Here is a 25,617-nt window from a genome sequence, read left to right on the forward strand (position 1 = left end):
GAGGGGGCTATATCATCTTGTGTGATGACTCTTGTGGATATAGATTTGTTTTTTGGGCTAATATTACCACCTGATATGTGGAGGCAGATTCGTAAAAATAATGACGAAACGATATTGGGGGGAACATGGAAGGAAATAAATGCTGCAGATTTAGATAGAGAACCAGCCTGTAAGCCTTGCCAGTTAATTCTAGATCTGCCGGCAGCTATCTTGAATAAATTAAAAACGCTTGTTCCCTCCAAAAAGATTGATTGGACTATGCTAACATCGTGCAAGCAGAAACCCGATGAAACGGTTTCAGATTTCTTTACACGCTTCGAGGAAGCATTTCATGATTACAGTGGTCAATCTTTGACAGACGATACGGGCCGGCATTTGTTTGTAGATAAGTATGTAGCTAATCTCCTACCAGAGATTGCAAAACGATTGAAGTCGAGTGAAAGTTCCTGGGCCACGGCGACCCCTGCGTCCTTGTTAACTATGGCTCAGTATTATGAGCGACAGGAAGTGGAGGCTAAAGAAAGTGTAGAGAAAAAGGCGAAGGAATTGAAAACGAAGGTGATGTTGGCGCAAGTTCGGGGAACACAGGGTAGAGGGAATGATAGAGGTAGACGAGGTGGAGGAAACGCATCGTATGGTCGTACGGATATTGCGGAGGATCAGTGTGCTTATTGTAAGGAGTTTGGGCATTGGGCCGAAGATTGTCCGGTACTTCGTGAACAGCGTAGTCAGCGTGGTCGAGGAAGTGGAAGGTCGAGAGGAGGTTATACTGGAGCGAGGGGTGGCGGAGGTGATCATAGACAGGTTGAGGAGAGGGGCCGTGGCCAGGACGAACGAAATACGTTTGATAGACGGAATCAATATCAGATTTCGGAAGGAGAGAATGTGGAACATCAGGATTATGTGCATGCATAGGATTGCGTAGGATGGGGTAAGGAATCAGTTGAAGTGCCGGTAGATCAGCAAGGTCCATATGTAACAGCGGGCATTCTGGGTTCTACTGATCAGTTTCTAGTCGACACAGGAGCTACTCGTAGCGCTTTGTCGAAAAACTTGGTTCCGAGGGCTCCCCTGTCCGGCGAAATGATCACGTGTGTAGGGTTTGATGGCACACCCTCCCCCAGCCCATTGTCCAAGCCCCTTGCATTATGCATAGACAAATACTTTAGTTTTGGTCAATTTTTGTTATCACCCCATACCCCAGACAATATCCTGGGCATTGATTTGCTTAAATATTTTCGAGCGACAATACGTTGCGCTCCAGAGGGAGTGCGGGTTATCCTGAATGACAATTACCCTGACCCTGACAGATTTTATGCTATTTTAGACATTCCAGCTTTGGCCTCTCTACCGCATACGTTGTGGGCGACCTCAGATACGGATGTGGGAGAGATGCGTATTCCACCAATACACATTACTGTTAAGGAGGGGGCCCCTCTACCACGAGTACCACAGTATAAGATTTCGAGAGAAGGTGAAATTGCATTGACACACATTGTTCAGGATTTGATTTCTGCAGGGGTTGTGGAGGAGGTCCCTTATAATGTTTGTAACAGTCCTATTCTTCCGATTCTTAAGAGAGACACTGATGGCAAAATCTATCGATTTATTATCGATTTGCGAGAGATCAACAAAATTGTCATTCCCCAATACTCGGTGGTGTCTGATATTACGACCTTGCTTACCTTGGTTCCACCGACAGCCACCACCTTTAGTGTTATTGACTTAAAGAATGCGTTCTTTTCCATCCCTGTTCATCCTGATAGCAGATATCTGTTTGGTTTTACGCTCAATAATAAATCGTATAGATTTTGTCGTGTTCCCCAAGGATATACTGAAAGTCCTAGCATCTATAGCCAGGCTTTGAAAAGGCAGCTAGATTCGTTTAAATTGCAGTCTGGCGTTGCGCTCATCCAGTATGTGGATGACCTTCTGCTTGCCGCTGACTCTTATGCACAATGTGAACAGAGTACACTTGCGTTGCTTTCCTTTTTGGCACAAAACAATCACAAGGTTTCTAAGAAAAAGCTCCAATACTGTAGACCCCAGGTGACCTACCTTGGTCATCTGTTGTCTAAGGAGGGGCGTGCATTAACATCTGATCGAATTCAAGCAATTTTAGACACACCAGTCCCCCGCACGCAGAGAGATGTACGTGCCTTTATAGGGTTGACGTCCTTTTGTAGGCAATGGATCATGGGTTTCTCGCATATCATAAAACCTTTGCTAGCATTACTGTCCAAAGCCACACCAATGCCTCTTGAGTGGACAGATGAATGTCAGAAAGCTTTTGAACAGTTGAGGCAGGCCCTTTGTTCCGCACCCGTGTTAGGTACACCAGACTATACGAAACTTTTCACATTGTACGTGCATGAGAATGATGGGTGCGCGTTGTCAGTGTTAGTGCAATTACACGGGGATAAGCAGAGACCATGTGCATACTTCTCTGCAATTTTGGACCCTGTAGCGCGAGGGTTGCCCGGGTGTTTTCGAGCGGTAGCAGCAACTGCAGTAGCCATACGACAGAGTGAGGGAATAGTGTTATCACACAAATTGTTGGTGTTAGTTCCTCATGCAGTAGATGCCCTGTTAAACCAAACTAAGACCCAATATCTCACGAGTGCACGGCTAACAGGATACGAGCTGACACTCTTGGCGCCACATATTACATTGAAAAGATGCGCTACTTTGAACCCTGCCACTTTATTGCCCTATCCGGCCGAGGAGGGTCAGGAAGAAAAACATCACGACTGTGTTTTCCTGACCGAGGAACAGACAAAGGGTCGTGTCGATTTACAGGATGTGCCACTTCCAGATGTGGATGGGGAACTGTGGGTTGATGGATCGTGCCTAAGGCTGCCAGATGGCACGACTTCCGCAGCATATGCGATCACGACACTTAAGACAGTGGTAGAAACAGCTAGGATACCACAAAAGTCGGCTCAGGCAGCAGAGCTGATAGCTTTAACAAGAGCCTGCGAATTAAGTGCTGGATTATGTGTGAACATATACACGGACAGCCGGTATGCCTTTGGAGTGGCCCATGACTTCGGGCTACTTTGGAGGGAACGTGGGTTTCTGACATCACACGGAGAGCACATTATGCATGGAGAGCTAGTGCGTGATCTCCTAAATGCATTGCTTGGCCCTAAGAAAGTAGCGATAGTGAAGTGCAGTGCCCATAAAAAGATTACGGATAAAGTGGGTCAAGGGAATGCCTTTGCAGACAGCATAGCCAGACAAACGGCTATGTCCCGAACTAGCTCCCCCATGTATGTGGTACAATCACAGGCTGAGCGCTGGAATAATGCTAGAGCAGAAATATTGGATATTCAAAAATCAGCTACTGAATCTGAACTTGCGGCTTGGGCAGCAGACGGGGTACTAGATGATGAGGGTTGTTGGAGAAGTAAAGACATGGAGAAGTGGAAATTGCCTGCAGCTTACTTGCAGGCGATGGTCCAGATGACGCATGGACTAGCTCATGTCGGGGCTCTGGCAATCACTCGGCTTTTAACACGAGTTTGGGAACATCCCGAGATTGCTAATACTGCAACGAGAGTAGTGCAGACCTGCCTGGTGTGTTTGCAACACAATCCTGGAAAGGGGACCCATACTCCGAAAGGAGGTTTCGTTCCACCTTCGGCACCATTTGAAGTGCTTCAAATGGACTACATCCAACTCAAGCGTTGCAATAACCTGAAGTACGTCCTAGTGGTGGTGTGTGCTTTTAGCAAATGGGTTGAGGCCTACCCCACGAAAGACAATACGGCTTTGACGACAGCTAAGGTGTTGCTTAAGGAATTCTTTCCTCGCTTTGGAGTTTGCAAATTTTTGTGGAGCGATAATGGGCCCCATTTTGTTGGAAAGATTGTGGAATATGTACTGAAGGGGTTAGGGATTCAGCAGAAGTTCCACGCTGTATTCCACCCTCAGTCAGCAGGTTTGGTCGAGCGGTACAATGCTACGTTGAAGCTCAAGCTAGCCAAAATTGTAGCGTCTACATCGTTGAGGTGGCCAGATGCTTTGCCGCTGGCACTGCTTTCTCTTAGATCAGTACCCCACTCACGAACCGGCCTTACGCCTTATGAGGTGGTGTTTGGCCGCCCGATGAATATCTGGGGGGTGCCCAAGCCGCGATTAATACATGATGTGCCTTGTGTTATGATGAATGATTATTTGGCACGATTAACAAATGATTTGCTCTCTATTCATCAACAGGTTCGAGAAGCGCTCCCTGACAACTCTACTGGAGAGGGCCATGATCTTCGTCCTGGTGACCATGTAATGGTTCGCTCGTTTGAGAGAGCAAGCAGTTTGGAGCCCAGGTGGAAGGGCCCCGAGCAGGTCCTCCTTGCGACCCGCACCGCAGTACGAGTGACTAACAGAAAGCGGTGGGTGCATTCGACACATTGTCGCCGTGTCTCTCCGGACCTGGTGACTCCTGCTGTGTTGACTAATTATAAGGAGATTTTGGAAAAAGAAAAGAGCCCAGCTGTGACGTCGCCCGAAGTTGAGGGAGCCTTCCCGGACCAATCTGCTACCGGAAGAGAGCGTTACAACTTGCGCCCACGATAAGAAGATTTTTGTTTTGTCTTTTTTTTAATGACTGGTTGGTTACCGCTCCAGGTTTGTGAAACGGAAACCGGGAATTCCAAGGGGGGGGGATCAGTTCTGCCAGAGTAGCGACACCCGTCTTGGCCCGGAGAAGAAAACAACGGCTACCTCGGAGTTCAGCACCGTATTTTTCCTTTTTTTAGGTATACACGTACGTGTATCTGAGACTTTGGTGAACAATTTGTGAACAATTTGTGCTATTTGAGACTTTCCACGAACATTCTTGAACTATGGCATCAACGGCATCCCGGGATAAGAAAATATTGGGTGCCTTTTTCTTTATTTTGACCATTGTGGTGATAGCTGTTATAGCCTGGGTAGTTGAGCTTGTGGTGCCTGTACGTGAACATTTGCTGCCAACCACCCCTGCTCCGTCTGAACATTTTCATTTTACACTGCCCTTTCATGAAGAGCGACATCGCCAAACGTACTTAAATAACAGCTTCATTCAGATTCTTCACCACACACATAACATGACCAATACTTCAAATTGCTGGGTATGTGGGATGTTGCCAGGGCACCAGAAGAGAGGGGGCACTCCACTTATTCCACTCCCGTTTTCGCATAATGGGTCATGCAACGCTTGGTACACCCTCCTCTTTACTATGAGATGGCCAACAAAAGGGGGGGTGCTTTTCCGTTTGAATAAAGTATGTTTCCACGACAAGGATGGGTTTCCCCGGGCTGAGGGTACTCGTTTTGAATGGGAAGAGTACAGGCCTGACAATGTGTCTGCCCCACGTGTATACAGCAACCAGAGGAACATTAATGTCTCTAATGCCCATGTTATAGATGTCATTGCTACAAAAGCCGATTTATGTATCAGGAAGAAGGGTTCGATTGCAGTGGGGAAAAGCGAATGTAATACTACTCTCACGTTTGATAGCCCGAATGGTATTTCATTTGTTGCATCACGAAATACATATTTTATCTGTGGAACGAAGGGCTACCATCAGCTTCCATTGGGGTGGTTGGGCACGTGTTATGTATCGTTTGTGTTACCTCCCGTATTCATTGCCCCTCCGATGTATCACAATGACTATACTTTGTACCATGATTTTGTTCTGAATAGGGTTAAACGAACTGTTGTCCTGGAGGACATTGACCAAACGGACACTGCGTTACAACAATATGTGGACTTTAATCTGGGACTATTCTCCTTTGTGGGGGCTGCACTGAACAGCCGGAAAATCAGACGACTGACACGTGTTGTCGAGGCTGTTGCGAATGACACTGCCATTGCTCTGGGGAATATTACCGAGGAACTACAGATTTCCAGAATTGTCACCCTCCAAAATCGAATGGTATTGGACGTTGTTTTGGCTGATCGTGGGGGGGGCATGTAGGATTATCGGAAGCAGCTGTTGCGTATATGTCCCGGACAATTCTCCATCTGTGTATGATGCTATTTCCAAGCTTCATAAAATAGCAGCTGAAATACACCCGGACAATGGAACTTGGACACTTTCAGGATGGTTTTGGTCTATGATTACAACTTGGGGCTGGAAACTGTTGACAATTCTCTGTATATTTGTAGGAGCCATGTTTTTTATATGCCTATGTATTCAATGTGGCCCAGCTTTATGTTCAATGTGTTTATCAGCTTGTATACCATCAAGACGAGCTCTTGCCCATGACAAAATGATGCTTCACAAGGAGGTAACACAAATAATGTTAATAGACATCGAGGACGAACATCCTGACTATGTTCACTATGAGGTAGATTCAGCTAACCGCTAAAAGGGTCGTCTGTTGTAATTGGCCCGGCCGCATTAGCGATTAGCTGAACCTACACGTTGTCCTCCTTAACTTGGCTATATATGAAAACGCCATTTTGAATGTTGCAGCGGCCATCTTAGATCATGAGCGGCCTCGTGGCTGGCGTGCCCTTTAGTCCGTTGTCCGTTCCGCTGACCACTTCTATCTGCCCAGCAACAGGCTATTTTTAGTACTGGTCAAGCCGCACATGCGCAGTTCCCACTGACCCGTAAACCTTCTGGAATGTGCACCAAACTGACCAGCGGAGTTGTGCCCCCTCCAATGAGCTGGCAGTATTCCAAAACATGACCATATATGTCCTTAAATGTGTCTTAACTTATGCCGCCTATCTTTTATTGCCCCAAAACTGTATATAAACGGGGTCACACCGGTGTTCGGTGTGATACCTCTTGCATTACCGAAGGGTGCTGTTTGAGTGTACCACCACCCCATGGGGTCTTAATAAATTTGTTCTTTGCCTTTTACAGTTTCCGTGCCAACAGTTCTTGAGTGTAAGTGGGTTATCTCTGGAGTGTGTAGGCCTTGGGAACCCCGAATTACTTCAATCCCACGTCAGAACTCTACATTTATCTAATCAATGTTTTGGCCTTCACAGGTTTACCGAAGAGCTGCCATGTCTCCTAGTTTCGATATCAGTCTTAATTCCTTCCTTCTCCTCGTTGGCTTGTAGAAACTGTTGTTTCACGAGTGTACGGGACATTCACTTTTAACATTGAGCTTTTATCTTCTGTCCCACGCGCATCAGGCACTCCTCCCACACCTCACGGACATCTGTTCATTTCTCCTCCCCCTCCCCAATCCAGCTTCCTCCAGGCCCCTGCTGCTTCACACCCAGCCTCTGCCCCCTCTGCACTCCCTCGCCTGTCGCATTTCTCCTCCCCCCTCCCCTTCTCTGCCTTCCCTCTGTCTTGTCTATCACGTGCTTTTCTTATTCTTTCTGTCGGATTTTTCTTTATTTCCTTTCAATTTCTTCCTTTTTGTTTTCTTTCTGTTTCCTGCTTTGTATCCCATGGATCTTGCTGCCTGTGCCAGCCATGGTCCCTTTCATCTCCTCAGTCACCCCCAGAACCACAATGTTTCGGTGTACCCCAGACTGGCAAGTCTGGGACCGCGAAGCAGGTCACCATTGCTGTTTATAAACTAACATATACGAAGTGCCTAATGACATCAGCTGGGTGTCTGCATATGTGATCCTGGGAAATTGGTAATTCTTCCCGAAGCTATAAATAGCAACGCTTAATTACACAGCTAATTACCCTGTTGCACAATACTCCCATGGGCAGGAAAAACTGTCTCAATAGTGAGTTTTCATAAAGCAGCCCAGAAGTGTATCCCCACCCCCACAATGCCCCCCCACCCAAACATTCGATCTGGGAGAACAAGGCCAGCTAGTTGGCTCAGTGAGTTAAGTGCTCGATGCGGATGGATGTCTGTTGGAGCTGCCAATCACAAGTTCAAATCCTGAAAGGTTCACCTCTGCCTTTTCATCCTTCTAGGGTTCATAATTTCAGTCCTATTGAAACGGGGGGGGGTGATAACCACGATTTACAGCACTTAGAACCCTCAAAACTGGAATGCTGAGCGCTATAGAACAACACAGAGTGGGAAGGGTCAAACAACACAGAGGGGCAATGGTCTGGGGAAGCACACAAGAAAGTCACCTGGAATAAATATGCACTATGCAGTGCTTAAGCAAGAAGAAACAAGAGAGAGCAGTGTGAGGGGGGAAAAGTAGACGGATAAGAGACCGACACGGAGCAGGAGAGGGAAAAGAAGCGCATAAGGGAGATAACTGGAAACGCATGCACTCACTGGGAGTTCTTAAGCCTAGAGAACACACAGCAAATAACCTTATCTCTATTGGCAGTCGCTGGAGAAGGTAATGGTGCAGAGGAACACTTCGGGCAGAGGCATAGCCATTCATGGGTACAACAGGTGCAGTGGCACTAGGACCCAGATGCCTGAGGGGTATGCTCAAACCTGACTATTGGATTCTTTTATAATTCAGTCAGCAGCCAAGGGACCCATTTCATTCCTTGCACTAGGGCCATTGAAAGGCTGGCTACCCCACTGACCCCAAGAGCTCTTGGCAAGAGGGATGTAGGAATGCCCGGTAGGAAGGGAGCACAGGGTTATTTCACTTCCCCCCCCACCTCCAGGCTTTCATTTTGTGGTGAGGGAGCATACGGGAAATCTTCTCTCCAATGTTCCTTCTGACCCACAGGCAATTGCTTGCGAGTTAGGGTGCAAGTGGGAAAGCTTCAGATGGTGATTGGGGTAATCATAGAGATTTGCGTAGGGGGGGGGGAAGAAAAACAAGCACTGGCGTTGCCAATAGGTCTCGCAGTAGGAAAGTTGGAGCTATTACAATTGCAAATAACAATGCCTTTTATTTTTCTTTTAATTTTAAAAACATAAAGGGCTTTGTCATTTACAAAACCAATAGCTCCAACTTTCCTACTGCGAGACCTATTGGCAACGCCAGTGCTTGTTTTTGTTACATTGATTGTGCTGTGCAATAATTCGGATTGATGCATTTTTAATGACCAATGAATATATAATTAAATGATCTATGTGTGTTTTAAAAATTCCTGTGGTACTACATTTGTTTGATTGTGGTGACTGAATGTGAGTGTATTTATTGTTTAAATAATCTAGCAAGGGGAATCCTTTAGATTGACTGGTTGCTTAAACACTGTCCCTTGTTTTGAGGGGTGTCTCTCTTTTTCAAGCAGAAGTAAAGGGACCCTTTAATCGGACACCCCAGAACCCCATACACGGAAGGCTCTGTCCAGGTAAGTCCTATCTCTCTTTCTTATATAGGCCACTCACTGTACCTGTTGTGTAATTATTACATTATTTACGTTTCTGTTAGTCTAATCTTTATATGTTTCTAATTGTACACGCTTTGTGTGTAGTCTATTCCCTGTTCCTCGGTACAGGCGCTATGGTGCCTCGAGAGGCCTAGTTGGCACTACATTGCAATGAATAAACACAGAAATTAAATCCGTTTTATTTTATATTCTCTCGGCAGAGATGCATTTCATTCCCCTTTAAACCGATGTATTTTCTGTGGAAATCACGAGCACCTTCTCCCTCCCTTCCCCGTCTCTGCCCTGTCTCTGCAAATGTATTCCTGCCTGTCCTGGACACTGTCCTGTATGTGAGGTGCGACCCCTGCTGCTAAGGGTGCCCGTAGAAGCAGCTCGCGGGTGTGAAACCCCCCTCCATGTTTCGTACCACGCAGCTGAGGGGGGGGGGGGGGATGAAAGGGGGGGGGGGGTTGCAAGGCGCTGCCCTCGGGAAAATCCCACTGCGCCGTGAGTGACAGCGACTAGACACGCCCCCCTCGAGGACACTGCACATAAAGAGCTGCTGGGCCGGGTGTGGAGTGAGACACCAGCGGTGACTGACCCGGGCGCACTCCAGCTACCCCAGCCTGACGGGCTCCAGATTCACCCACGCTCCGGACTCACTCCGGATTCAGACCACACTCCAGACTCACTGCGGATTCAGACCAAACTCCAGACTCACTGCGGATTCAGCCCAGACTCAATCCAGATTGACTCCAGCCGCAGGATATCGGAGCCAGGGAAGGCCCCAGAGCCCCTTCACCATTCCATTGGGATCTTGTCCATCTCTGCAGGTAGGACCCATACTGCCACTTTCGTCATGTTTGATGCCTTTATATAGCGCTAGGATCCGATTGAGGCAGGCAAGCCGCAAGCGCTTGGTGAATGGAGAGTCTAGGGCTCTGTTTAGATGAGGTCTAGGGGAATCATATTAGTGTTGAGTTGTTTTCTGAGGCCTAAGCAGTGCTTTAAATGGGAAAAAATAAGTGCAGGTACTCATTAAAATGACCTAGAGGTGTGGCAAGTGGGCGGGGCTATGGGCGGGGCTAAGGTCAGGTTATGATAATACATATTGACTTCTATACCGGTTGCAGCACATATCAATACACAACAGAAATGCATTTATGTTAACAAAACAGGTTAAATCATTACACAAAGTGAAAGACAAACAGGGTAATATATTAAAAATGTCCTTGTTTTGTAATATATGCAACTTCTTAATGTCATACCGTTATTTCTTGTTGTTTGAGACCATGCTATATATCCTCAAGTGTGCATACACACAAAGAAATAAGCGGAGGTACAGAAAAGCGGCTGAGCTAAGGACTACAGAAGCACCTTGGCTGTCAGAGAGAGCTTCTTCTTGGACAGCCTAGTGCCCAACAGCACTAGCAGCCAATGAGCTTACTTTTCATGAGTACTGGTACTCTCCTACGTGGTGGCGAAGGGTCAGTATTGCAGTGATAAAAATAAGAAGTACCAGTACTCAGAACCTGTGAGTACCGGCCCATTTAAAGCACTGCTTCAGCCCTTTGCCCTAAGGCCAGGCTCGTCCTATCTCCTTCTGGTTCAGTGTCTTTGCATCCACGTCTATGGTCCTTTCACGATTAACCTCTCATTTCTAACCAGCCTCTAACCTTCTCTCTCTGGTTGTGCCCCTCTTACTGCCACCTCTCACTTACTTTCTCCACAAGTCTCTTAAATTTTGTCATTGTTTTTTCCCCCACTTGCCTCCTCTTCTTCCCTCCATGATGTACCCATACCCTAAATTTGCCACCTGGCCTGTGATTTGTTGTCCTGTGTTTCATTGTTTGTGTTGATAGAGCACGCTTAATGTTGAGGCCTGTATTTTGTAAATATTTTTTCTAGTAAATAAAAGCAGTACAAAACAATTTTCAAGCTGTGAAAGTGTGTGTGTGCATGTGTGTGTGACTGAGTGCACGCAAGCTCCGCCACGCCCTGTAAATTCTGCCGGGCAGCGTTTTAACCTGAATTTCAGGCATGTGGTTCATCAATAACTAAACCAATTACTTCAAAAAATACAGCAGATTTGAATTTGTATTAAAATACAACTCCTAAGCACCCATTTAAAAACGAAACGAATATCTAGCTGGTATTATCTGAAAAAAATGGTCATTATAACTTAAGCTGTCACCTCACTTTTTTTACAATCTTCCCTCCCCCTTCCTTATATGTCATCTCGGGTTGTCACCTTGTCGCCTTGTATTTGTAAGGAACGGTTGTGTCTGAAATCGATCACAAAATGAAAACAGCGGCTTCACAGCATTTACTCCTTTGTTCGGTTGGGCCTGGCTGTTGTCGGGTATTAACACGTCTTTCTTTGTCATGCAGATGAAGGGTATCCTTTCTGCTTAAACTCCCTCCCCCTTCTCTCCCTTTCCAAGTTTCACCAATCTATGGGAAAGAAACGAAGAAAGTTGGATTGCAAACATTTCCCGGCCCCGCATGGGCGCCTGTAAAAGAGGGAGTGCAAAGCGCCTAAAGTGCACGGAATGGAAGCGCTTTTCAACAGGACATTTGTCTGCTGGTTCCTGAAGAGGAGGGCGTCAGCTGCTGGGATTTACAGAGAGAGCATCTTGAGTGCTGCAGCGTTCGGTCCTGCTATTCATTGCTCTTTGGGCAGGGCTGCCTTCACACCTAGGGATTCCTCGCTGTTATCATGTAAATGCAGCCACACAAAGGAAAGCAGCTCCTGTTCGGAAAAAACAAAAACATACAAAAACCGGCTTACTGACCAGCAGCCCCCAGGCTATTTCACACACCTAGCAGGGGGGGAGGAGGGGATGGGGTGGGAGTGCTAAGCACTTTCAGCATAATGGTCGTTTCATGCCTAATCAACAGTGCAGGGTCTGCCTCGACCCTGTCCTGTTAATCACAGCGTTAAGCAAGCGCTCCCTAACCCCTGCAGGGTGTGGAATTCAAATGAGTGCTACAGAACATTAGCAGCATCTCTGTAAAAGTCCCCTTCAGGTCTGCGAGATCCAAACGCAGAGCGGCATTTGTCCCTCATTGCAGGCGATAACATGCCATCAATCACGGTACCGGTACTCTCCGCGACTGGAAAAAAAGTGCCGGTACTGACAGCTCGGAAATTGTGAAGTGCCGGTACTCAGTACCGGTGAGTACCGGCCCATTTAAAGCACTGGGCCTAAGAGAATGGTTTAGGATGGGTTAGGGCCAGGAGCCGGTAGAGCTGGCGAGAGTCAGTGACATGCTATCTTCACAACTCAGTGCGACTGACTGTTTCAACTCCACCGGCCTTCGGAGCAGAAGCCTCTCAGAAAGTCTTGGGTCCCCTATAGCTCAGCTCATGTCTGAATACAGCCATGTAGGCGCTTTCTCCCAGTACCTCACCTGTAACTAATCATTATTGAATATTGGAATAATAAAGTGAACAGATGTTTTCTGGGTTAAGGCGCGTGCTGCGGAGATCTGAAAGGAAAGGTGTGTGTTTGTGTCACGGATATCTTTGCTGTGTATCCGGGCTCCTCCCAAGATGGGAGAGAGGCTGGTGTGAGTGTAAGTTATCATTTCATGTCTGTCTCTGTGTTTCCAGACTCCCTCCTAAAGAGGGACCCTTGCAGGCGTGTGTTTTATTTATCTTTGCATCATGGCTGTCTTTGCTGTTCTTCCAGGCTCCCTCCTGCTGGCAGTGACGTCATACAGCTCCTCCAGAGCCACGCCCCTCACCCCCAGTACACCCCTGGGGGTCCTGCTGGTCATATTGGCAGCTCTGCTGGGATATACAGGTGAGATCACACGCGTGGGGTTCAGGGGATGTAGAGAGGGAGGGACACGGCTGAGAATGTGCGACTCAGTGCCTTAAATACACCATGATTGCTTCAATGCGCTTATGACATCTCAATATGTGAATGTAGTGCTTGAAACTAATGCGAGGTGGAGATGCCCAGAGAGGAAGTCTTCCCTCGCCCACCCTGGGGGAGGGCCTCGGGGTTAGGAGTGAGAAGAGACCCCTTCTTTCGGATAATGATAGGAAAATAAACCTGTCGAAAAGCCTGGTGCCGGTTCTGTGGGTCAATGGTGGGTAAATAAAGTGCAGTCCAGGAATGAATAAAGCATGAGCCCGGCTCTGGCTGAGATTTTGCAGAACTGGTGAGAACTATCGGCCAGGGAAGACAGGAAGTTACATTGATGCTGATCTGAACCTTTTTCTTGTTCCATTTCTCGATCTTGTTTCCACCTCTGCTTTCTCCCTCGGGCCATCATTGTTCTCTTTGTTTTTTCTTACTTCCAATACTTTTATCATTCTTTTCTTTTAATGATTTTCTTTTCCCTCTTTAGTCACTTCTCCCCTCCGTCTCTCTTCCTCTCTCTATCTACTATATTTATCTCATTCCTCACACTACCCACTTCCTTAAATTTGTGTTTTCATGTACTCAGTCTCTCTGCTTGTTATTCTCTCTCTCCTTTCTGCCGTGGCTCTTTTTCTTCCTTTGCCACACTTTTCATTGTACAGTTTTCTTTAATGTTTAATTTATTTTTCCCTTCTCTCTTTCTTTATCTCCTCTCTTTGTTCCTCCTCTTTCTCTTCATCACTCATCCTTTCTCTTTTTCCATCCTCTCCCTTTTCTCTAATTTTCTTTCTTCCAGTATTTACCTCTCTCTTTTCCTACCTCCTTTCTTATTTTCTTCTCTCAATCCTCTTCTTAGCACGTTGTCTCTTGTTTCGTTGTCTAGTTCCCTTTTTTTATTTAAATGTATGGCTCCCATCTCTCTTTCTCTGTCTCCTCTCACTCAATCCCTTTCAATCCTCTAATCTTCTCCCCTTTCAGCTTTCTTTCTCTTTAATTCCATCTTTCCTATACTAACTTCTTCCTTTCAAATCTTTCACTCTCTTTCTAATCTCTACCTTGTCACCTACTTGTGTCTCTAATTTTCTTTCTTCCTATATTTACTTCTCCCTTCTTCTCTCCCGCAGGAGTCCGCAGGAGCCGTGGTCCTGTCCCCTTGTTTGCCTCCTTCTGCCTGACGGTCTCAGCGCTATGGTGCTCTAAGGGAGCGATCCATATCATGGACGGGCAGGGGGTCCTCGGCGGGTCCCTTGATCTTCGTAATGCCATGGTCCCTGGTTTTGCAGCCTTCACCCTGGGACTGCTCATCATCAGTCTGGTGGCCGTCCTTCAGAAGGAGGCTGCCCTCGCCATGATGGCGTTGGCCATCTCGCTCTCCGCTGCCCATGAAACCGCCACATACTATGACAGTAGCTTTGGTGCCTCGGCGGTGGCTTCTAACCACCTCCTCGTCTGTCTCGTTGGGGCGTACTTTGGTGGAGGGAGGCTCCTTCATATACTTACTGGGAAGTTGGTCACCCTCCCTGGCACAGATCTGGCTACGGCTAAAGCCATCCCCCAGGGCTCACCCATGACCGCCAGCAGCAACGACCTGGTCATCATTGGGCTGATCTTGAATATGGTGTCCGCCAGCGTCTTTGGGTGCAGGGTCCTGGGAGTGACCACCAGTCTCTTTGTGGGGCAGGTGCCTTGGCTTTGGATGGCGGGGGTCTTCCAGATTGGGGTCTGCATCCTGTCCTATCGATGCTTGGATACCCTGGCGGCCACCTTCTTTGGTTTCACCTCCATCCTGCGGTTCGCTGAAGGGTATTCCTTGCTCTACCAGTTCTGGCAGGCCACTGAACCCATTTTCCCTGTCCCACTACTGGTGGTCTTTCTGCTCCTGTTCATGGTCTTGGCTGTATTCATGGCTGGTAGGAGCCTGGTGGATGGGCTGTATCTGCTGTTTTATGTGACCTACTGCATCGCTTTGGCTTCACGTCCCACTGGTTTCTTCCATGGTGGATCACAAGGAGTGAATGTGGCTATCTACGTGGCTTCAGCACTTATGACCCTCATTAAACTTTACAACATGAAAGCGGCCACCAAGATTCCAACAGGAGAGGGGATTGTTAAGAGTCTGTTCACACCTATTAGCAATTTCAAGTTACGTCAAGAAAAAGACCTGCATGTTCCTTACCTCGGCTATTCTAAGTATGCGGATGGAGAGGTGCTTGGCCACGCAGGCAGCATTTTGGCCGCCTTTGCAATCACTATGTCTGTGGACCCAACAGACGCACGTGCCACTGTCGTCCTACCGTGGGTGGTGGTAGCTGGAGGGCTTCTGAAATGTGTCTGTGGCTCTGTGGCCTTCTCGCGCGGTAAGACCCTTGAGAGCAGCACCTTTATTCTTTATGGAGTTATGTGGATCATCTGGGGTCTCACCAGGTACGGTGGCCTCTACGGCTCCACGAGGGGCTTCCACGTGGCTGTGGGCATCATCTGCTTCATGCTCTTGAATGGGTTCATTATTTTCTGCACGCTGTTCCTAAGCAAAGCCTGGTTCCTGTATTGCCTCACCTTTGAACTCATCCTCATCAGTTTTCTATTGGACGCCGTCGCAGCCCTCCCAGTTGGGTATGACATTGCTGTCACCATCATCTTTGGCGTGGTCAGCTTCTACTGCTTCCTGGCTGGGCTGGTCAGTAACACCTTTGAAGAACCCCAGCTGCCCATGGGCCGCCCACTTCTGCAGCTCCAGGGGCATGGGGGTGGAGCCTCCAAGTGCCCCCACCTTCCTGCCAGGAGGGCCACATCCGTCAAGCAGATCGCAGGTAAGGAGATTCTGGGGGAAAATCCTTTTTTTTTTAATGTTGGGAAATTTAAAATTCTACTAATTTGATTACAGTTATGTCTGCAATTTTTAAATGTTTCCATTCTTAGTTTAACAAAGTTGTACATTGTTTACTGCTGAACTTTGTCCGGAAAGACTTAGTGAAAATATGATTTTACCAGCAGAAAAATTTCTCCTTGGCAAAAGTAAGACTTCTATTTTACCTCCAAGTCACATATTGAATCCTTAATAACATTAGTCATATTATAGTTTGTACTTCTTTGTTATATCCATATTTTTTAGGGGTTTTGTGGAAAAATGATCCTGAAATTAGTATATTTCCACATTCATTTAACCAATAAATATGCACTTATGGTTGAATGTCTGCAAGGGTTCGGTGCTGTGAACACTTCAGAAGATAAATCAGTACATTATGTGAAAATATGTGAATTTCAGTATCAAAGTTGTGCATATCTACTGCTGTTAAAGCCTTTTACTAAAATTCCTTTCTTTTTGAACCCCCTTATTTATCAATCCACACATCTATTGACCTGGCAGTCATGGCAAACAGGGTTTAGAATTACTCAAAAGCGCCCCAATTTCAGTTTTTATCCACATTTAAAAATAAATACATGCAAAAAAATAAATGTTTTCTGTCTGCATTTATCTGCAAAAATCAGTAGAAACGGAAAACAGGGTGCCTTACCTATAATCATGGGGTTCTTGCTCTTCTGTTGCAGAAATCATGAAAGATGGAGGAATCTGTGGTGTCCCCACAGACACGGTGTATGCGGTGGTGGGAGCCTGTAACCGTCCGGCGGCCGTGGAGAAGGTGTACAGGTGAGTGTTATCTTCACAGCCCTTATTTTCAATCAATAGTGAATATTTTAGATTGATGAATTCTTATAACAATGAGAACCACAGAATGAAATAACCAAACACCAATTACATTGAGGAAACCCGAGAAAGAAACAACAATATACCAAGAGCAGAGAACCCCTGGAAATGAAGCAACAACAAACAAGTAACCTTAGACACTTCTGTAAAGAAGAAACTAAACATGCTTATAAAACTGAGAACAGACCAGCAGTACTATCCCTCTTTCTGCACCTTTTGGGGCATGTGAAAAACACCTTAAAACCAGGATTCATTTTGTGACAAGTGAAAAGGACCAGTGTCTTGATCTATATGACTGTATACATCGTTCAGTCTTAAGATGGAGAGTAGATCTCATCCTAAATCTTCCTTTTTCCATCATCATGTCCCTGCTGGTGGTCTGAGATTGGCCAGAATCTCAACTCTGGATCCTTCAATCCCAGTGAGATGGATCTCGTCCCTTCACTCAGTTGACCTCTGTCTTGTTTCCTTCCAGGACAAAGCTGAAGCCCAAGGACGCCCCCATGTCCATCTGGATCTCGACCTTGAAGCAGCTGGAGCCGGCTAGACACCTGTTCAGCCCTCTGCTCTGGGACTTCATGCAGGCGGCCTGGCCTTCACAGATGAGCCTGGTCATACCAAGAGGTGAGCAGGGGGTCTCTATCTGAGAGCACATGAAGACCAGCAGATCCCAGTTCATGACCACAAACAAGGGGGAAAGATGAGAAAAGTAACACCCATCATCTGGATACAAACCTACCACACACATTAATTGTGACTGCAGACTAGGACCCAGTCCCAGCCACCCCAGGCTTCAATGCTTCATGTGTACACACAGACCATACATGCTCTTCAGCTTCCATGTAGGATTGTTTCCATGTTCCCTCATGTACTGTTTCTTTACCGCTCCTGTTGCAAACATTCACCACAAATTCCGAGTGTGATCTGACCCGTTACATTAGAGTCGCCTGTCCTGCCAACACCTGTGCTTTATCCTTCACATGTCTATACGGAGGAGGCCCCTACATTGCCTGATCCATGTGTATAGGACAAGCACCAACATACCGCCTGCTCTGTGAGTCTAAGGAGGATCTTTAGTGATTATTTGGATCTTGGGCGCTCCTGTAAATATTCTGGTCCATAACTGCAGAGGATGAGCACTGCCCGCTCGCTGACCTGTATCCTTCTCTACAGGGTCTGAGCCTCTCCATTATCTGCCTCCACCCATAGGATGAGCACTGTCCGCTCGCTGACCTGTATCCTTCTCTACAGGGTCTGACCCTCTCCATTATCTGCCCTCACCCATAGGAAGAGCACTGCCCGCTCACTGACCTGTATCCTTCTCTACAGGGTCTGACCCTCTTCGTTATCTGCCCTCACCCGTAGGAAGAGCACTGTCCGTTCACTGACCTGTATCTTTCTCTACAGGGTCTGAGCCTCTCCATTATCTGCCCCCACTCATAGGATGAACACTGTCCACTAGCTGACCTGTATCTTTCTCTACAGGGTCTGAGCCTCTCCATTATCTGCCCCCACTCATAGGATGAACACTGTCCACTAGCTGACCTGTATCTTTCTCTACAGGGTCTGAGCCTCTCCATTATCTGGCCCCACTCATAGGATGAGCACTGCCCGCTCACTGACCTGTATCTTTCTCTACAGGGTCTGAGCCTCTCTCCATTATCTGACCCCACTCATAGGATGAGCACTGTCCGTTCACGACCTGTATCTTTCTCTACAGGATCTGAGCCTCTTCATTGTCTGACCCCACCCATAGGAAGAGCACCGCCCACTCACTTACCTGTATCTTTCTCTACAGGGAGTGAACCTCTCCATTATCTGACCCCATCCATAGGATGAACACTGTCCCCTCACTGACCTGTATCTTTCTCTACAGGGAGTGAACCTTTCCTTCATCAGACCCGCCTGTGGGAAGTGCACACTTTGCTGTCTGTATCTTGTATAGATGAAAGTTTCTCTTCATCATCTGACCCACACCTATAAGGGGACATCTTTACACTGCCTGACATATCCCAATAGGGATCCTCTCCATTATCAGAGCCCCGTCTACAGGGTGAATATTGTCCTTTGCATGCTTTTTGCCTATAAGGAGATGTTAGTTCGTCATCCGACCCGTCCTACCTATAGTGCGAGCACCTGTGTAGTTTGAAGGCTGGTAATATGGAGGCTCCCAGCCAGAGGCTCGTTGAATATTGGCTTCCAGGGATGAGTTGAACAGCAGCAGGGCACGTTGTGAGTTTAGTGCACACCATAGGATCCTCCTGCGGCTTGGGAGGAGAGGGGTGCTCTTGTGAGCGCGCAGGAGAGGGCCACGTTCGACTGGTGCATAGTCACTCACAGTGACTGCATGGGATTGGGGTATTTCCAAGGGTACCCCCTCACTTTACCAGTGTTTTTTTGTGTATTTCTCCATCATGCAGGACTCACACCAGTGGTTAGTTTTTAAGTGGAGGGGCCATAGCTTTCCTGAATGGTGGGGTTTAGCAAATACCAAGGCTGTCTGACCTTGTTCCTCCTCATGCCTCTTCCTCCCACATCCCTGCATTTCTTGTCTCTTTATCTCATTTTGAACTTTCTTCATCCTTGCTTTCATTGTCTCTGTTTTCCTTTCTTTCACTTCTTCCTTATTTCTCTCTTTTCTGCCTTTGTCCTCTTGCTCTGAGGTCCAAGTTTGATGACGAAATAAAAAAACTGTGGTCCCCAAACATGAGTGCTGGTTCCTTTCAATGGCATACACCTGCCCAAAATAAGCCCTGCTCACACCTTTCTGTCTTCTTGAACCCACAGGCGAGTGGCTGCAGTGCTTCGGACTGGAGGACTCCGCTAAGTACATTGGCACCGCAGAGAGCATCGCCATGAGGATCCCGGATTGTTCTGTGACCACATCCCTGATTGACCTGGTGAGTTGTCTGGTGGTAGCGGGATGCCAGCACTGCCCGGGCATGGCTGGCACTGTTCTGCCACCGGTGATGAGCATGGCTTCCAGTCTGCTGCACCCTTTGTGGGGGCATGAGAGGCACTGAGCTGCTAGTCCTGCTCAAGCATGGGTGGTGTACACCAGCATACATTTAAGATATGTAAACGCATCTCTCTATATCTGGGGAGGGTGAGGGGGACACTGCTTTGTGCCCAATGAAAGTGAGTTGAATCTCCAACTCTGTTTCTTTGTGTTTCACCAGGTTGGGCCCATTGTGGTATCATCAGCCAATCCGAGCGGAGAAGCCGACACCACTCACCACAACCAAGTGTACGCCAAGATGGGAGACAAGGTAAGTACCATTACAAGCACAAGAGGTGTATCTGAGGACACTGTTCAGAACCCAGAGTCCTGATAGACCAAGGAGTCTTCTGCGTGGCCTGCATTGAACAGACAACATTAACATGGATAGCCCATGTGCACTGTCAATTATCCTGATGAAAGTTAGTTTTTCTAGATAGTTCTGATTTAGTAACTAATATTTGGTAGTTTTTTTGCCAAATATACACTGGATAAAGTCTGGATAAATTTTACAAATGTGATTCGGTTAAAAAAACTTAGAATTGCTCCATGGGACTAGGTGACCGGTGACAACTTAGTTTACCGACTGCAAAGCATTTCAAAATGATGTGATGGTCCCTCTTCTATATCTAGGGAAGATCCCCGAGTGGTATGTTGAAGGTATGCACAGCATGAGTGGGGGATCCCAGAGGAGCATGTTGAAGGTGTGCGCAGCATGCATGGGGGATCCCAGAGGAGCATGTTGAAGGTGTGCTCAGCATGTGTGGGGGATCCCAGAGTAGGATGTTGAAGGTATGCGCAGCATGCGTGGGGGATCCCAGAGTAGGATGTTGAAGGTGTGCGCAGCATGTGTGGGGGATCCCAGAGTAAGATGTTGAAGGTGTCTGCAGCATGTGTGGGGGATTACAGAGTAGGATGTTGAAGGTTTTCGCTGCATGTGTGGGGGATTCCAGAGGAGGATGTTGAAGGTGTGCGCAGCATGCATGGGGGATCCCAGAGTAGGATGTTGAAGGTGTCCGCAGCATGCGTGGGGGATCCCAGAGTAGGATGTTGAAGGTGTGCGCAGCATGTGTGGGGGATCACAGAGTAGGATGTTGAAGGTGTGCGCAGCATGTGTGGGCAATCCCAGAGTAGGATGTTGAAGGTGTCCGCAGCATGCGTGGGAAATCCCAGAGTAGGATGTTGAAGGTGTCCGCAGCATGCGTGGGGGATCCCAGAGTAGGATGTTGAAGGTGTGCGCAGCATGTGTGGGGGATCCCAGAGTAGAATGTTGAAGGTGTGCGCAGCATGCGTGGGGGATCACAGAGTAGGATGTTGAAGGTGTGCGCAGCATGTGTGGGCAATCCCAGAGTAGGATGTTGAAGGTGTCCGCAGCATGCGTGGGAAATCCCAGAGTAGGATGTTGAAGGTGTCCGCAGCATGCGTGGGGGATCCCAGATTAGGATGTTGAAGGTGTCCGCAGCATGCGTGGGGGATCCCAGAGTAGAATGTTGAAGGTGTGCGCAGCATGCATGGGGGATCACAGAGTAGGATGTTGAAGGTGTGCGCAGCATGTATGGGGGATCCCAGAGTAGAATGTTGAAGGTGTGCGCAGCATGCATGGGGGATCACAGAGTAGGATGTTGAAGGTGTCTGCAGCATGTGTGGGCAATCCCAGAGTAGGATGTTGAAGGTGTGCGCCGCATGTGTGGGCAATCCCAGAGTAGGATGTTTAAGGTGTCTGCAGCATGTGTGGGCAATCCCAGAGTAGGATGTTGAAGGTGTGCGCCGCATGTGTGGGCAATCCCAGAGTAGGATGTTTAAGGTGTCTGCAGCATGTGTGGGCAATCCCAGAGTAGGATGTTGAAGGTGTGTGCTGCATGTGTGGGGGATCCCAGAGTAGGATGTTGACTCTGGACAATAGCTTTCTTAATCTTCCTGACGGCTCCCAGCACTGGGAAACCTACGGGTAGCTGTGCGCTTTACAAATAGAGGATTATTATAGTTTTAGTATCCATGGAAGCCCCGCAGCTGCCTGTGTGATGGGAGTCTGTGGGCGGTGATCTCACGTGTGGCTTTGCTCCTCAGGTGGACGGAGTCCTCTGCAATGGGCCTTCTCCAGAGAACATCGCCTCCACCATCGTCAACTGCACCAAGATCGACAGTGGGACCATCGGGTTCTTCAGGATAGGAACGGTGCCCAAATCCCACGTAAGTAGAGTGTGTGTATGTGTGTGTGTGTGTGTGCTATGCATCTGTGAGTCTCTGTGTGTGGTTGTGTGCTTGTTTGTCCCTTTGTGAGCATGTGTGTGTAGTGTCATCCAGTGGCAAATACAAGGAAGGCAACTGATCACGTGCTCTTGGACATTGGGAAAAGAGAATGGGAAGGAGAGAGAGAGAAAGAGAGAGAGAGAGAAAGAGACAGAGAGAGAGACAGAGAGAGAGCGAGAGAGAGTGTGTGTGTGGAGCCTAGGATGTTGGATGTCCAGGGGCAGAGGGTTGCATGTGGAGTTACATCAGTGCCATCACAAGAAGGATGTTTGAATATCTAGGGAGGAAGCAAACCTGTAGATTGGAGTTCTCAGGGGCCATATTTAAGAACATTTCCCACTCCAGTCTGATGCCACACACAATGCTGCTGATAGAGTAAAATGTGGAAGCCCCAGAGAAGAAATTGTGGGGCATAAACATGTCAGGAGAGGAGTCATGTCATGCCAAGAGTATGTGTTTGAAGTAGGGTCTAGTTGAGCACATCCAAGAAGGCAGTAAATTCAGAGAGGGGACTAGTGCATAGATGGCCGAGGTGAGCTCGTGAGATAGTGTTACTCATAGCATTTAAAAAGTCGTTAAAATGTCACTCATAATTACTCTGACATTATGAAAATGTCACACATAGCAATCTGAAACCTTGGCAGATATGCATTAGTTTCTTAGAAGAACAGACATTGAATTACTGCAGCCCTCACGTCCAGTCACAGCTCTGAGTACAGCCTGAACGCACTGTCGGAAGAGTGGAAGATTCCATTCTAGCTCTCTCCGAGGGGGAGGCCTGCAGTCAGTCATACTTTGTCCAGACTCCCTGGTGGTGAAGTAATGACATTGCTCCTTCAGTAACGGCGCCGGTGTCTCTCTTTGCAGGTGATCCAGCTGTTCAAGCAGGTCCAGAAGAAGCACATGTCCGGTTATGTGTCCAGCGCCTTCACCGAGGTCCCCATGGAGCCGCCATACTTGTTCAGTTCCATCACAGAGCACACGCTGCCCAAGAGCTCCGAGGACCCTTCCCAGCAGTCGTACGTCAATGGAGGATTCAGCATTGAGGATGAGAAGTTGTGATGGACTTGTGTGGGGAGAGCGCTACCTAGTGGCGCAGGAAGGGTGCCCGTGACTCTAGTCAAAGCAAGGAGAAAGGACTCCCTATGACAGGGTTGTACAACACAGAACACAGTCATCCTGGGATGCAGTGGAACCTGAAAAGGCTGGTGCCTTTAATAAAAATGCAACAAACCTTTACCATCTTGGACGAGTATTCCAAAGTCATAGATCACTGCAAAGTCATAGATGGCACAGACCTCGCCGGCTCATGAGGGTTCACCTCATCTCTTGTGTTTGATATTGCACACCTGTTCTAAAACTCTTTATTTAATATGTTCTTTATTGCATTCTTGAGATTGTTTCAATGTGTACATCATCCTATTGTGAAGGTTTTCAAAACATCTGTATTTTATTTATCAATGTATTTATTTATTTTTTGTATTTTGTATATGAATAAACTCAAGTCTAAACTTATGTTATTTACCTTTTTTTTCTAAATCAGACATCAGTTCAATCTTGCATCCAGTTCAAAAGCTAAATAAAGCCATTTCACATCCTAAAAAAATCCTCTTCATAGCACTTAACCGACTGGGCGCTATAGTTTGAGTAGTGAGGAGTGGTGGACCCCAAACCCGCTAAGGGCAGAGTTTGATTCTGGTTCATCGCATGACAGATCGCAACCCCCCCCCTGAGGATTCATTTCACACACGTAGCTCACTGAATCGTACCTTGGCGCTGTAGCTCAGCTGTGGTTGGATTGGTTCTGCCAGCTCACTCTCATTCGGTCCTGAGTTCTTATTTGCGAACACTCTGGGTTCCCTTTACTGGCATCAGAGTGCAGTGCGGGCACCATCAGGGGGCCTTTACTAAACAGAAGCACAGAGCAGACAGCGCCTCCGCCTGAATCTCTACATGAGAACTGTGCACGACCCTCACACAATCATGAACGTGCTCCCTCATCAGTGGAGAAGTGTGGCTCAATGGTTAGAGCGGCAGACCCTGATGCAGAGGTCTAGCACGGGACCAGGGTTCAATTCCCCGCCTTGGCTGGTCTTGGGCTCAAAATTCCACGGACCTGATAATTCTCGCCTCGGTGCCTATTCCAATCAGAGAGTCCCACTCTGCAACTCTGGCAATAGCTTGCTTAATCTCCACAACGCTAAGGATGCCTGGCTTCCACCTTGGGGGTGCCCAGGAGTGGACGCCTCACAGGGAAAGCCAGGATGGTTTCCACAGCGGTATTCGTATAAGCGCCTTGAGACCCTTGAGGGTGAGTAGTGCGCTATACAAGTATCAATTTATTTATCAGTCAGAGGTCACTACAGTGCAAACATATGGCACAGATCCCTCTGAATGTGGACTTCGATGCCCGATTCACAAAACACTTTATAAGTCAGCGCCCGCAGGCTCCGGCCTTGCATAACAAAGTGTTGAGATTTAGACAGGCTTCAAGTCTCTGAAAACCTTCGTGAATTGTGAATTCCGTCTACACAAAGGCATTTGTGCGTGCATACTTGTAGATGGTGTAAAATTACACATCAAGGGAAAACATTGCATTTGTGTAATTTGTTTATACAATAAAACAATAAAGCAATTCAATTAAAGCAGCAATAAAAATATGATTATGGAGCAAACACTGATCTTTGTTTCTGACTCAACATCTGAGCACCTAAATCTAGCTCCTACTTCACAGGTGTGTTGGGCGAGGCACACTCTCACCCTAATGAAGTGTATGTGTTGGAGTCTCTAAATCCAGGCGCTAGGGTTACTTGGTTGACCCCAGTAAGAATTAAAAGACCCCAGACACATAACAGGTAAATTAGTCTGTGCCAAGGGCGAAGCAGCATGTATCTGATACAATATGTCCTCTGGAAAAAGACATCGAAAATCCTTTCGAAATTACACCAAGTTTGAATGCTCATCACTTTCACTCTGACAGTTAATAGCCCCTTAAAATTCTATTATAAATGCATCTCTAATATACTCCAGGCTTCTCCCAATACAAATCTAAGTTTTGCTCAAATATGCCAAAGTTTTCCCAATTACATAACGCTGAGTGTTGCTAATATGATGATCAAGGCGCTAGCTTGTCCCCGGGGCTGCTCAGCTGTGCGAGACTTAAGGATGCTCCTCACAGCACCAGGTGTCTTCTCACAGTGCCAGGGGTCTGCTCACATCGCCAGGGGTCTGCTCACGGTGCTAAGGGTCTGCTGACAGCGCCAGGTGTCTGCTCACAGGGCCAGGAGTCTCATCGCATCAACAGGGGGTCCGCTGACAGCGCCAGGTGTCTTCTCATAGGGCTTGGGGTCAGCACATAGTACCAGGGGTCTGCTCACAGTGCCGGGGGTCTGCTCACAGATCCAGGGGTCTGCTCACACGGCCAGGAGTCGCTCACAGTGCCTGGGGTCTCCTCGCATTACCAGGGTTCTGCTCACGGTGCCAGGGGTCTGCTCACGGTGCCAGGGGTCTGCTCACAGCACCAGGGGTCTGCTCACAGTGCCAGGGGTCTGCTCACAGTGTCAGGGGTCTGCTCACAGG

General features: G+C 47.6%; 1 protein-coding gene across 1 annotated transcript in view; it reads left to right on the top strand.

Annotated features, from left to right (window-relative positions):
• LOC147689178 (uncharacterized) overlaps positions 1–23,100 on the top strand; it is a 38,550-nt gene extending 15,450 nt beyond the window's left edge. The window contains exons 2-10 of the mRNA XM_086939877.1: positions 9,913–10,042; positions 12,905–13,018; positions 14,209–15,894; positions 16,634–16,733; positions 17,266–17,414; positions 19,578–19,690; positions 19,970–20,059; positions 21,856–21,978; positions 22,906–23,100. Coding sequence (XP_086796003.1) covers positions 9,913–10,042; positions 12,905–13,018; positions 14,209–15,894; positions 16,634–16,733; positions 17,266–17,414; positions 19,578–19,690; positions 19,970–20,059; positions 21,856–21,978; positions 22,906–23,100 — 2,700 coding nt within the window. The remainder of the gene's footprint in view (positions 1–9,912; positions 10,043–12,904; positions 13,019–14,208; positions 15,895–16,633; positions 16,734–17,265; positions 17,415–19,577; positions 19,691–19,969; positions 20,060–21,855; positions 21,979–22,905) is intronic.
• Positions 23,101–25,617: the final 2,517 nt, after the last annotated feature.

This window comes from Lissotriton vulgaris, chromosome 10 (assembly GCF_964263255.1).
Source record: "Lissotriton vulgaris chromosome 10, aLisVul1.2, whole genome shotgun sequence".
Classification (NCBI taxonomy): Eukaryota; Metazoa; Chordata; class Amphibia; order Caudata; family Salamandridae; genus Lissotriton; species Lissotriton vulgaris.